The 13,824-nt window shown below is 41.1% G+C and overlaps 1 protein-coding gene across 1 annotated transcript; it reads right to left on the bottom strand.

The window, feature by feature from the left end:
• Positions 1–98: 98 nt before the first annotated feature.
• On the bottom strand, positions 99–13,050 carry mtf2 (metal response element binding transcription factor 2). The gene is made up of 15 exons (XM_053651356.1): positions 12,007–13,050; positions 10,176–10,377; positions 9,769–9,850; positions 8,515–8,607; positions 8,018–8,118; positions 7,724–7,872; positions 7,001–7,096; positions 6,802–6,870; positions 6,566–6,689; positions 6,418–6,485; positions 6,164–6,334; positions 5,953–6,055; positions 4,458–4,516; positions 4,271–4,369; positions 99–3,651 (listed from the first exon to the last, which is right to left on the bottom strand). The coding sequence occupies exons 1-15, from the start codon at positions 12,009–12,011 to the stop codon at positions 3,276–3,278; spliced, it is 1,797 nt and encodes a 598-aa protein (XP_053507331.1). The 5' UTR covers positions 12,012–13,050; the 3' UTR covers positions 99–3,275.
• Between the last annotated feature and the right edge of the window lie 774 nt (positions 13,051–13,824).

Raw genomic sequence — 13,824 nt, 5'->3', positions numbered from 1 at the left:
GTGAACGACTGAGGAGCTGTCCAATCACAGACGTGTATGTGATTACGAGAGGGTTTAGTTAGCCAATCAGGGCAGAGTAGGCGGGACTTCTTTGAGATGGGGGGGGGGGGGGGGGAACCGGAAATCTGTATACTCGTTACTTAAATTAAATAAATACAATTAATGAGTAAAAAAAAAAAAAAAAACAATCATAAACAAATAAATTCTATCTTTGTGACCTGTTTAATTAATAATTCATATATTAGAGTAAAAAAAAAAACGTTCTGATCAAACACGTAATATATTAGGCTACATCTAAAATATATTAACTATCAATCTAACAACATAATTATTAATAAAAGTTTATTCTTTAACCTAGTCCAACTGTTACACTTTCTGTAGAATTTATATTTTATTTACTAGTCAAATGCCACTGTATATTCTCTCTAAAGCTCTACGTAAACTTTAATGTATTTCTAATTACTTAATTGAAAATAACTGACCTAGTTTTAGTTAAAAAAAATTTTTTTAAAAATTGAAATAATTACAACTGAATTCGTTACAATTCAACGAATTAGTAAAATTCACATACAAAATATCACTACGAACAAAAATCATACTACGTCATTGGAACTAAAATAAGTGTTGTAAGGACATTTGGTGTTTCACTGGATATTTGATTATAACTCAGAAACGGACTAAAACACACATTTTAATTTGATGAATTTATTCTTTGGCTACAGAAGCCTGCTCAAAGCCAGTAAAAAAATTAAAATAAAAATAAAAAACAAAGCAAAGCTGTATGGATGTAGTACTGGTACAGCAAGTAAGAAACATTTCATACACATGTTATACTGAAATAAAAGAGGTATCAGTGTTGAGATAAAAAACAAACAAACAAAAAAAGCTTGCCTTAAACCAAAAACCTGTGCCAATACGGTCAGCGCTCAGAGATGAGTGGGTCAAGCACACTTTTTATTTAGGGCAATCACTATAGAAACAAAAATACAGTCTGAAACTGAACAAAACGTCTCAGAAATCCAGCAATTAATGCTACACGAGAAACAAAACAGGCGTGTGCTGATAATATAGCACTCCTACTCCTGCGCTACAGGTTTCCTATGGATTACGCCAGGTTTATTAAAGAAAAACTCCACCCTGTACACACACAATGTGTTTATATCGTAATATTCGTGACGGGTTTAGTGATTCTGCTGCCAATTCGTTGATTGGTGTTGTATTTGCGTTATTCCTGCCAGAGCTAGACAGAGTAAAGTACTAAAACGCTGCTGCATCGCTCTCACTTAACTAGAGATGTAGCTTCCAACTGCGCCGATATCAGCACGGCATTGTGGGTAATGTAGGAAAGTAAAAATGAACCGACGGGTCCATTACAAAACGGATCTCGGACGCCGCCTCGAGGTCACGCGTTAATTTTATACGAAGGTTAAACACGCAGGTCGTTCAGGGTGGTGTTTTACTTTAATACATCCCACGTACACAGTGATGGGAAAGTTTACGAATCAGGACATGAACTGAAATCCATCTCGTTAAATGTACAGCCCCCCCGAAGCAATAAATAGCACAGAGACCTTAAAAAAAAAATTAAAAAAAAAAAAAAAAAAGCCTGAGAGAATTGTAAGGGAAAAAAAATATTGCTGTTTTATTTTCCTGAAGGAGATGAATGAAACAAAAACAAAAATCACAAATCTTTTGAAAATCGAGTTGCATAGGATGAAAATGAAACGGCACAGGAAACCAAAGTCAGTACAAAAAAAAAAAATTTAAAGATCCTTGAGCTTCTAAATAGTGTGCATACTTTACGTCGAACAAAATGACTCTCAACAGCAAGTCCAGGAATGTTCACGACTCCGTATGCAACGCGAAGGGAGCTTCGTCTGACGTGTTTCAGTCTACGTGTGAAAAATCATCAAACGTCGGGGAAAAAAATTAAAAATAAATCTCGGAAATAAACCAGAGAGAAAAACAAAAACAAACAAACAAACAAAAAAAAACGGCTCTCAGTAACCAAGCCCTCGATCTAAAACCCCGCCCCTCGATCTAAAACCCCGCCCCTCGATCTAAAACCCCGCCCCCAAATTAATGCTGTTAATACTTTCAAACAATTCGCCTCGGAGATTTTCTGTCTAAATGTAACCTGGATAAACAATACGACGAACTAATGTGCAATCCGAGTTGCGTGAAATTTTAAGGTATATTTTAATGTAAAAAAAAACGAAGAAAAAAAAAAAGTTTTTTTTTTTTTTTTTTTAAAAAAGTGCCTTATTGAAATGAAAGCTGTTCTGAAAAATAACCAAAGACTGAAGAAAAATTATATATATAAAACAAAATAATACGTTAAACCTGCAGCAGCATACAGCATTGGATTTATTTGATTTTTTTTCGGGTCCCTGCACGTCAGTAGCACGGCGTATAACCGAGACGCGTTTTTAACCTCGTGGCGAAACGTTTACATTAAACGCGTTTCGGACACGCCCTCGTCGACCTCCGCTGACGTCGGCCATCTTAAGAAACGTGAGCGTGGTCCGACGTTTCTTCGTTTCCCCCGCCTCGTGACCTTTAGCTCCTACGTTAAAATACGTTCCATGTTTACCTTGTCGACTGTTTGGAAGAACTGCGTTTTTTCGCACACGGCCTCTCGTTAATTTAAACGTGTACAGAGACGTTACGAAGAAAAACAAACGCTCGGATGGAGGGAAGGACAGAAGATCGCAGAGACCGCCGAGCGTGCATTGCCGACGTAATCTGAAAAGGAAGCTAGTACGAAGCGGACGTTATCGTATGCAAATTAAAACGGCAGATTTTACACCGATTAGTGCGTTATTTCATTTGCGTGCAACGAGTTAGGCTTTCTTTTCACCAAGTCGGACAGGCCACGCCCACAAGATACAACCTACAAGCGACGCCATCGACTTTCTCTCCTCCTAGTGTGAACGTACGGTTAGAGGTGCCTTTGAGGCGTTACAGGAAGTTAGACGAGGGCGTGTCGAAATACTGAAACACCGACTCTGGTCGTGTGTCTGATGTGGGGCCCCGTGTGACATCTACAACCTACAAGGCAGTTTTGTTTTAATGTAAAAAATTAAAAAGAAGAGGCACGGTTTAATCGTTCTCGCTCTCTTTAACCTTCAACCAGAAGGACTCTAGCGTTAGTAAAGGAGCTGAAGAGTGTGAAACTGAATGGCACATTACTTTCCACAACAAAAACAAACACAAACACTTATCTCACCGTACCAAATAGCACAGTTCTGAAGTGTGTGTGAGAGTGTGGAGGCTCAGGAGGCAGTGACGCCCTCCCACTCCACCAGGTACTGCACTTTGCCGTCGTCGGTGACGCGGCGCGCCAGGACACGGTACTTTTCCCCGCACGCCATGCGCCCGGCCGCGCCGAAGTAGCTGCTGATGGAGCTCCTGAGGAGGCTGAGCTGAGCGCTTGAGTCCAGGCCCTGTGTGATGGAGGTGGGGGGGAAGCGGGAGAGCGGTGTGGGTGTGAGCGTGGGAGCGGGAGCAGGCGTGGGCTCGGGCTGCGGAGGAGGAGGAGGAGGAGGAGGAGGAATCTCAGGGTTGGGGGGCTGCAGCGCTCGTCTCGGACGTCCTCGTCCCCTTTTCACCGGGGGCTGAGGCACCAGAGCCCTGCTGGAGCTGCTCAGACTAGCGGAGGAAAGAAAAAACAGCATGTGGAGAAAAAAGAAACACAAGAAATGCTGTTTTAGGAAAATAATCAGCGACGAGGAGTTAGAGTGACCGCACAAGAAGCTGCGGTTTTATTCCTCTTATTCCGCCACAGAAATTCATCAGCGCGAACAACGTTACAAAAAAAAAAACAGACGAGTCGTACTTTTTATCCATTTAAAGCTACTATCTATAAATAGTCAGAAGTTCGGAATGTTACAAAACGCTGGCGCTGGAGACTCCTTCCGTAAACGTTACGGAACACGAGTCCCCGTGAACGAGCGGTTACTATAGAAACGGTAACGCATCAGGACGAGCGCGTTAACATTAACAAACCTACTGTCAGAGCTGCTGTTATAGAGAATTAATCCACACCGTTTCTCTCTGACCAATCAGAATCAACGATCCGTGGCTTTATCGTACCTATCTGAATCTCGTCTCAGCAGCCGCCATCTTGGATCAAGTTCCTTTCCAGGTTCGGTCCTGGAGACTCAAACTAGGAACCTTCCAGAACTGCCTAACGAGGGCGTAACCGCCGATCGCGCCGTAGTTCGGACATTTTTGGAAGATCGTAAAGCCGAGATGAAGGGAACAGTACCTGGATACGCTGGTTGAGGTAGTTTCGCTCATAGTGGTGGCACTAACGGAGTCGGCGTCCGAGGTACTCGATGACGGCACGGACTTTTCGGCTTTGATGCTGATCGGGAAACAAGCACGACACGACATGCGTTACAGTGACATCGAGCACGGCGTTATTTCATCTCCGAGCGAGAAATACAGACTACCTTTTACACGCCGTCACGTCCAGGGAGTTGTTCTCTGCGGTCGGGAACTTCATGTGATTCTACGGGGGGGGAAAAAATGTGAAGAGAAATGTCAAAGAAACATCGTTTAATCCTTTTCAGAAGGTTTCATTTCATTTGGACCAAATAGAAAACAAAACAGAACAAAAAATATAACCGATATGATAATTACAAAGCCCTTGTTTATGTTTAAAAAATAAATAAATAAATAAATACAACCCAAACTTGTCTATATATGAGAAATGCATCCTAGTGATTGCTTACTAATAATAATAATAATAATAATAATAGGAAGAAGAACAAGAAGAAAAGTTTTAAAAGCTGAAAACAAATTAATATTAATTAAATCTTAATTAATTAACTTAATCATTTAATTAAAGCTGCAGGGCGGAAAAGTTTGGAATTTCGTCCTCTCTGGTTTTCTACGGTGCGCCGTACTCCGTCTGTTCAATGAGAATACATTATTTATTTATTTATTTATTTATTGGGGTAGAATGCGGTTTATTGAGTATGAAGACTATAATTATTGGTGTTTATCTTCATGCGGTACAAACACACACCAATAAATAAATAAATAAATAATACCACAAACGCATTTACAAGAGAGACGCAAACCTGTTAAAATTACACACAGCAAGTGCGAACAGAGCAAGAAAGAATCATTCGATTTACTCTTGCCCAGGAGGGGGGAAGAAAAAAAAAACTCAGCCCAAACACACTTCATTAGTTCAAATTCCACCGTGAAAATAAATCAATTTACCGCTACGCGATCGTCGGGCGACTCGGGAACGTCGCGGTATTTTCATTTCCTCTCTGACTAAACAACCTCGTAGCTGTAACGCAGCATTAATTACAACAAACAAAGCAGCTGGGTGTTTGTTTGCTTTTTTGTTATTGTTAAACTTTCGGCAAGTCAGGCCACGCCTACTCCCTCCCTCTTCTCACTATTCGCTCAAATTACAATCTGCAAAACTCCACTCTGACTGGAGCGAGAAAGAGAGAGAGAGAGAAACAGAGAGAGACAGAAATAGAGAGTGAGAGAAACAGAGAAAGAGACAGAAATAGAGAGTGTGAGAGAGAGAGAAAGAGAGAGAGACAGAAAGAGTGAGAGAGAGAGAAACAGAAAAAGAGTGAGACAGAAAGAGTGTGAGAGGCAGAAACAGAGAAAAAGAGAGAGAAATAGAAAGAGAGAGACAGAGAGTGAGAGAGAGAGAGAAACAGAGAAAAAGAGACAGACAGAAAGAGAGAGAAACAGAGAAAAAGAGAGTGAGAGAGAGAAACAGAGAGAGACAGAAAGAGAGAGAGAGATGGAAACAGAGAAAAAGAAATAATCCAGAGAAATAATCCAGAACGCCTTTTAAGCAAAATGAGTGCATTTGTAGAAATTGATTATTTTCCTGTCTTTAAAGTCTAGACGGCAGGACGCGGTCTAGACGGCGGGACGCGGTCTAGACGGCGGGACGCGGTCGATCCTCACCTGTGCCAGAAGCTCTTCTGATCGTCTCAGCTTGGCCAGCGTCTCCAAGGAGTGAGCGCGATGCTTCCTCTTCCCTTTCTTCACCGCTCCGTTAGTGACCGTGCTGAACGAGACAAAACGACAGTCTCTCAGTTCTGAGCTTTACGGTGTGATCACAAACTACACGCTACGACTTGTCTCTCGCTAGGACGAAGACGGCGACAATCTTTACCTGTGTGGATGAGGAGGCTTCATGGACTTCCTTCCCTTAATCTTAATCTCATGCGAGGCTTTTTCCTGTTCCCTGTCCCACGGCGGTTCCGAGTTCTGAGGGCCCGGAGGGAAGCGGATCCGTAAACCGAACAGGTGTTTCTTCTTCTTGATCTCCTTCCCGGACATGAACCTGAAACCCAACGCCTCGTCACACTGACCCAACACACGTCATATATACACACTATAGATGATCGATTCTGTATACGGACTCACATGGTCGGGTTGCTATTAAGTGCTTCCAGGATTCTTTCATACCGCTCCGACCTGGGGGTGTCTGTGAGCTGGGGAGGGAACACAAGACGACGTGAAGAAGTGGTGCTGAATGCAGACATTATATTACATCATGCGAGACGAGACGTACCTCGCCGAGCTGAAGCCTGTCCCAGTTCTCGTTAATAAAAGCCATGAGCTCGAGCTCGGAGTCAAAATACTTCTTTTTGTGAATGACACTCAGATTGTAGAGGCTGAGGTGTGCAACATCTACCCTGTAGATACACAAAGGGGGGCGGGGAATGAAGCGAAAAGCGGACGGACTTGTAAAATGGATCGCTTAAAGCATATTTAGTGTAAATGTAAAACTCCTGTCCTGAAGCTCACCATCTCAGAGGCAGTCGCTTGAGGTATTCTGGTCCACTACTGCAAACTGAACAAATAAACTGATAAAACCTGCACGGGAAGGAAAAAATAAACAAATAAACAAATTTAGGATTTGCTTGGGCTCCAAAAAATATATAGAATAATCACTAAAAACTTAACCTTATATATATTTTTTTAATTTTAGAAATATATTTTTTACCTGTCTCCGTTGAGCATGGGCCTCTGTAAACACTGGATGCACGCTTCGTGAAACCACTGCTTACACCTGTTACACTGCAGCATTTTCAGATACCACCTGAGGAAGAGAAAACACACGGAGTGGCGACTGAAGACGTGACGCACACTTACGGGTCCCCGGTTCAGTAGTCGGGGCGCTGATCAGGCCGTCGGCCATTTTGACCTCGGTCTCAATCGTAAAATCCTTCCAGAGCACTGGAACGTTCGCTCCCTGAAAAATCCCACGATGCACCGCAAAAACCCGGGGAGCGTCGACGTAAACCGTGTTCCCTTACTGGGAAATGACGTCGAGCTTTCTGAAGCCTCTCAGCTTGAAAATAAATAAATAAATAAATACATGCATAAATGGCGGACGAACTTCTCGGGCAACTTCGTCTACAAATGTAAAAAGTAGCTCGTCGTCGTAGCTCTCAAACGATTTCTTACGTTATTTGATGTTGTATATACGGTTTGCTTTGGGTATAACTATTATTTTATTTTTTTAGTGTTGCGTGATTTAAACGTAAAAAAATAAATAATCCACTAGTTAGCCTTCGCTCCTGCCCACGCTTATGAATGTCTAAGCTCCTCCTCTCACCCACCGGCATCGGACGAGGACGTGATGGACGAACACGCCCTCGATGGGCGATGAGTAGTCTTTAGACTTTGTGTTTGTGTGTGTGTGTATGTAGTGTAGTGTACTCACTCTCCAGGACCACCGCAGTAACAGTAGCACTGCTGGAGGTTGGTTTTATGCCCCTGGTCCCACACCAGCTCCTCCAGGGAATAGGGCAGCGACTGCTTCATCTCCTGCAGCGCTTTGGCGTTCGGCCCTTTCTTCAGCGCGCCGCCTCTCTGAAACGATCATGGACATACAACATGCGGCATACGGTAGATTTTAACCGGATCGGACCGGACCGGACCATGCTTCTCGTATGGAGCTATAATAAACCTTTTGCAGCATCAGTAGCAAAAAAAAAAAAAAAAAAAAAAGTGTCACCTTTGTTGTTGTGGCAAACACACACTCTCGGCAGAGCCATTTATCGTCCGACGCGATCACGCTGGCATCGATGACGGGCGCATGGCAGAGCTGGTGGTATCCTGTACGATAACATCAATAAAAATACATACACGTGTGTGTGTACGAAAACAACATGTCTACATGTTGATTAATTTTCTAAAACGGCAGCTGTGACAGCGGTGCGGCTTCAAACCGCAGGTTTATACTCCGTGTACACGTTATCGTTTCTATGGTAACGGCTCATTCGCAGTGGGCGATTTGAGTAATCGTTGACATGCTGAAGTTTTCTGATTCATTGAAGGAGTCTCCAGTGTCGGAGAAAAAAAAGCTGTAACTTTTAAGTGTGACGTGTCGGCGTAAGAGGAATAAAACACTTCAGGAAAATAAATCGCCGCTCCGTTTCGTCCACCGTAACGGGTCGACACTTTTTGGTACCGAAAGTACCGAACCAAACACGACCCTGTGTGCACCCGTACCTTGTCCGCACTTGTCACAGATGACTATTTCGTTGGGCGGTTCTGAGCTTTCATTCTGGCATATGGTGCAGAGCATCTCCCCTCCACTGTCCCCTGGAACACACAACCATCATCATCATCATCATCATCTCTCCATAATGTGCCTCAGTGAGTGTGTGTGTGTGTGTGTGTGGAGGATAACATGCTGCAGGTTTTCCATGCAAATCAGTGGTTCAGCTACGACTCGCAACTCTATTTTAATTTTAAACCAACTCCATACTATACAAATTTCAAAAAGATAATGGTTCATCATCGGTGTAATGTTTTATACCGTAAGATTATATATTAATCTTACATCTGGGGGGGGGGGGGCGCGATTCTTTGGATGTGAGATCTTAATGAACGCGTAACGTGACACACACAAAGGTCTAAACGTTATATAAAAAATATAAACATTCCCGGTATGATCGCTAATATAACAAATATCAAATATCTAGAATCGGGCGATATGACAAAAATAAAAAATAAAAAAATCATGCCATGATATTTCAGGACATTTCTATGATACACACTGCGTATCACGATATAATTAAACTAACAAACCGTAAAATAAACCAAAAAAAAAAACAAACATGTTAAACGGAGTTTGCCGATACTTTTCTTTGACGTCCACAAATACAAAGAAGATTACGTTGTTTTTTTTTTAAACAATTACGTCAGATCTACCTCATCCGTTCAGTACCATCCAATCTGTAATTATTAAAAACATAAAAAAATACATCACTGTACCGATGATATCGCAGAAAAGTGTATCGCGTAATCATTCATCACGATATCGGTATTATATGGACTATATCGTCCAAGACCTACGAACGTCGCTAATAGTTTTAGGACGAACGATCAGTCCCTCCAGGATTTAGTGATTTCGCGATCGCAGAAATAAACGCAAAATCGATTTTGGGAGGAGCTTGCAATTTTGTTAAATTATCGCAGATCTTCCGCAGGTATGGTCCGAGACACGACACGTGTTCAGCCAAAGCGCTTTTCGATTCAAGAGTGCAGCTAAAAGGTCTCGTTTACCAACAAACACCACTGCGAAAGAGCATGCAAAACAATCGCGCACGATTGCGATTTCGCCGATTCCGCAGTTGTGTAGAAAATTGTAAGCGGAGCTGTAAAGTGCAAATGTCTCAGGCTTGTAAACGGCATGTTTTCGAACCAATACAATATTTAACCAGTGCGTCTCTAAGGTTTAGTCCCAAAAGACACGCTCACCTGTCTGAATGTCCTTCCAAAGAACCCAAGATTTAGACTGATCTTCAAAAACCACGAAACAGCAATGCTTTTGTTTGTTTATCTGCAGGAAGAACACATCACACGGCTCGGTCAGCGAGCGCCGAAACATCAGGAGGCGTTAAATTCCCCGTACAGGCGTTTTAGAAACGGCTAAAATCAGCCAAAGAGAATTTATTAAGATTATCGGCACATTATTAACCGCTGGAGAACATCTGTAGTGTAGTAATAAAACACTGCGTTATGCTTTTATAGGAACATAATCCACGACCAAGTGTCGTGATGACCTTGGTTATTTTAAGCGTTTTTTATTCCTCTTATACAACAGAAAACGATTACAACGCCGTCATTGTTGGGGTTTTAAGAACACTTTAACCTTTGAGAGTTACCTTGGTGATCGTCCCCAGATAAAACAGGCCATCGGACCAGCGAGCTAAAACATCCTGGCCCTCCTCGAACTTGTTTGCGAGTTTCTCCGTGTCGCCCTGCCCATCTCTGAGCGAGAGTTTGGACAAGGACACGGGAGACTCGTCTTGACGATGGGACGGAGACTTGCGATGGGAGCTCGGACTGTTTACGACCGTTGAGTCTCTGTAGAGGAAAAAAAAAAAAAGAAGAGAAGAACTATAAATCACAAAGTATTAATTAACCACATAGTAAAACACTCCGCGTCACGGGGACGTGCAAAGAAGCGGAATTACATTATTATTATTATTATTATTATTATTATCTCACGATACGTGAAATCTTAGATTATAACAGTGGAAATAGTTTTAGCTCACGTTTGCAAAAAAACATACAGGAACGAACGCATTTTTAACATCCAGCTACTGTAATCTGCTTAAAAACAGAAAAACAAAAGCATTGAAGACCTCATGAGTGTTTTTAAAGAACTTATTCAGCCGTTAAGGTCGAAATCGACGTATATGGTAAAATACTGTATACTGTTTGTTTGTTTTTTTTAAAAAAACATCCAGCAACTTTGGTTGAAAAAGAAAAAACTGAAATATTATAAATAAAAGCACTTCTGTGAAATTTTTTTTTTTTTTTTTTTTAAACGATGCAAGTACAACCGACTGTACAACCATTTTATTTAAGGAAATAAACAAATAAATAAATTGTTGCATCATGTAAATATGTGGTTTACAATATTTACATACGTGGTTTTTTTTCTCCGGCTAACTTCGGCGTAAAAAAATGACTCGATACAAGATATCACCCGACGACTGTATGAACGTTTTTGGTTTTTTTTATTATTCTAAATTGAAATTAATAAATTGTTACATTATCATGTCGTTTATAACATTTTATACGTGTCGGCTATTTCTTTTTTGGAATTTCAGACACCGGGACAGGCGTTTCTTGTTCCCCAGGTGTGTCCTGTTAAGATTGAAACAATATCCAGCTCTGAACATCTACTCATGGTTTGAGCCTCAATGTTTCCTCCCGTAAAGACTGCATTCGTTGTTAAAAAGGATAAACCAACATGAAGACCAGAGAGCTGTCTACGGGAGACGAGCAAGCCATCCTGAAGCAGAGAAAAGAGGGAAAATCAGTCAGACGCATCGTATAAAACATCGGGCGATAGCCAATACAACGATTTCTGGATCGTCCTGAAAATTTTGATTGAAACACTAGGAAATAAAAGCTGACGTCCGGAACTCTTGCCTCATATATATACACACACATCTTTCGATCTCAAGCCCAAATGAACTAGCCTTGCCGTTCCAATAGTTTCGGAGCAGACCGTATCACCACCTTTATTGTCAAAATGGATTGGTGTGAACCGTTAAGAATAATATAATAATTCATACGTGTTGTTTTTTTTTTTTTTTAAGTTAGTGCACATATTAGAGAATAATACACAGTGTGCTGTACAGACTTTTACAAAAATAAGCTGAGAGAGAGAAAGGAGAATAATAAACCACTGACAATGAGGTTCATTGTTTAAGAAGACAGTTAAAGGATATATTTAATACAGAATACATTTCATGTGTAGCTGTAAGTTATTGTTTATGAGGTAAAGAATTAAAAAGCCTGCATTTGTTTTAATTAATATGTCAATATTAGAAGTGTAGTAATGTGAGTAGTGTACAGTGACATTTCCGGTATAAAGTATTTTTTATTTTCAAATAAGGAAATACCACCTCTCTCTCAAACACACACACACACACACACACACACACACACACACACTCCCCCATTCAAATCCACTGTTACCTCATTCGGCCACTTCCAGCGCTTAAAATGATGCATATACAGGAAAAACCATTAAACCGACAGGGTTTATCGGCTTATTCGCTCCCGCCGGGTTTCTCTGAACAACTCGCTGCTCCTTGCAGATTTTCAAAATACACCAAACGAGTATTTTTCTCTCTTCAGCCTCGCCATTTTGGTTTCCCGCTGAGACACAATGCATTGTGGGAAAGCACGAACCGTCCGCGGTGCTCTTCTGAATTATTTTTTTTTCACCACCCGTTTTCGGATTACAAAAAAAAAACAGAAGAAGGAAAGAAACACACCCCCACTCTTGCACCGCCTCTTGCTTAAATTCACACTCTGCGATTGGTCAGTGTTCGACGCTCGTGAAGCAGTTCTTCTCCGCGATTGGTCAGTGTGGGGGAGAAAAAAAATGCTCGCGCAAGAATAAAAAAAAAAAGAAAAAAAAAAAGAAAGAAAGAGGTCGGCCCTTCCGTTTAGCTCTTAGCAACCGCCTCAAGCGAAGAATACGAACAGTTTTGAGCGTAGCGGGAAAAAAAAGACTTAAAGGTGCAGTAGTGAATTATTTTTAATTTCACACTAGTACAAATATTGTGGAAAATTATGTAGACTTTTTTTTTAAAAACAATACAGTTTACGCTATTGTCTCAGAACTAGTGGCTCGAAAATAAACAAGTTTGGAATTTCCGGTCCGGAAGGTTTGTTTGTATTTGGATTGGCCTCTTGTCAGTCATTTTATAGACACGCCCCCAACACCCCTTCACATCCTCATAAATCATTATGAGGAGAAGTTGCATGTTTATAGAGCTGTGACTGGACATTCAAGCAGCTGAATGTCTGAGTTCGCTTCAAAGTTGTCATGACAGTCCTCTAATGCTAACTCTAGTTGAACCACTATAAATTTTGAGGGCGGAGCTTTGTGGACATGGGTGGAAATAAATAAATAAATAAATAATAATTCGGACTCCACACATAATGTACAAGATGCACACATATTCGGATTCAACTGTTAGAGACCTCAGTCAATGCCCCATCCATCCATCCATCCATCCATCCATTTTCTATACCGCTTATCCTACAGGGTCACAGGGAACCTGGAGCCTTTCCTAGGGAGCATGGATGGGGTACACCTGGATGGGGTGCCAATCCATCGCAGGGCACCTCCGTCAATACTTTGTAGACTTTATTTTGAGATTAAAGCAGATATTTTTATTCATAATGACATTTTAAGGCTGTGTTTACTTACTCAAATCTCATTCATTATACAGTGGATAACTTTACCTGCACATTTTAGACTTAAAGCTAGCTTAAATGACCCTGATGCTTATAATGAAGATCGTTCCAACACACTTAGCACTGCTTAACTCTATAGTATCTGATTATAGGAGATTAATGAGTTATATTTTCACAATCCCTTGTCACTCAGAAGAGGATGGGTTCGCTTTTGAGTCTGCTTCCTCTCAAGGCCTGTTCCTCATGTCGTCTCAGGGAGGTTTTTCCTTGCTACCATCGCCTCTGGCTTGCTCGTTAGAGATAAAACTAAGTCTATATTTAAATCCGGATATCTGTAAAACTGCTTTGTGACAATGTCCGTTGTTAAAAGTGCTATAGAAATTTAAATTGGACTGACATAGAGATTGAAATATTGACACCTATCATCAACAATCTCGGACCTAACAGTTAGCTAGATTCAACAACTATTCATATAATATGCATATTAATATGTAAAATGTATAGGTTGTAAATATGAACATGAACTAGATAGTTAGGAATGTAAAATTTTTTTTAAAAAAAATCACTTAAGAATGAATCATGGCT

This window comes from Ictalurus furcatus, chromosome 20 (assembly GCF_023375685.1).
Source record: "Ictalurus furcatus strain D&B chromosome 20, Billie_1.0, whole genome shotgun sequence".
Classification (NCBI taxonomy): Eukaryota; Metazoa; Chordata; class Actinopteri; order Siluriformes; family Ictaluridae; genus Ictalurus; species Ictalurus furcatus.
The sequence above is the reverse complement of the archived record's forward strand: the minus strand, read 5'-3'. Positions and strand labels throughout refer to the sequence as shown.

Coding starts and splice junctions, on each gene's coding strand:
- mtf2 (XM_053651356.1), bottom strand. Junction 7,097..7,723: donor TACTGCGGTGGTCCTGGAGA/GTGAGTACACTA, acceptor TCTCTTCCTCAG/GTGGTATCTGAAAATGCTGC. Junction 4,517..5,952: donor CAGAAGAGCTTCTGGCACAG/GTGAGGATCGAC, acceptor CCCCCCCCGTAG/AATCACATGAAGTTCCCGAC.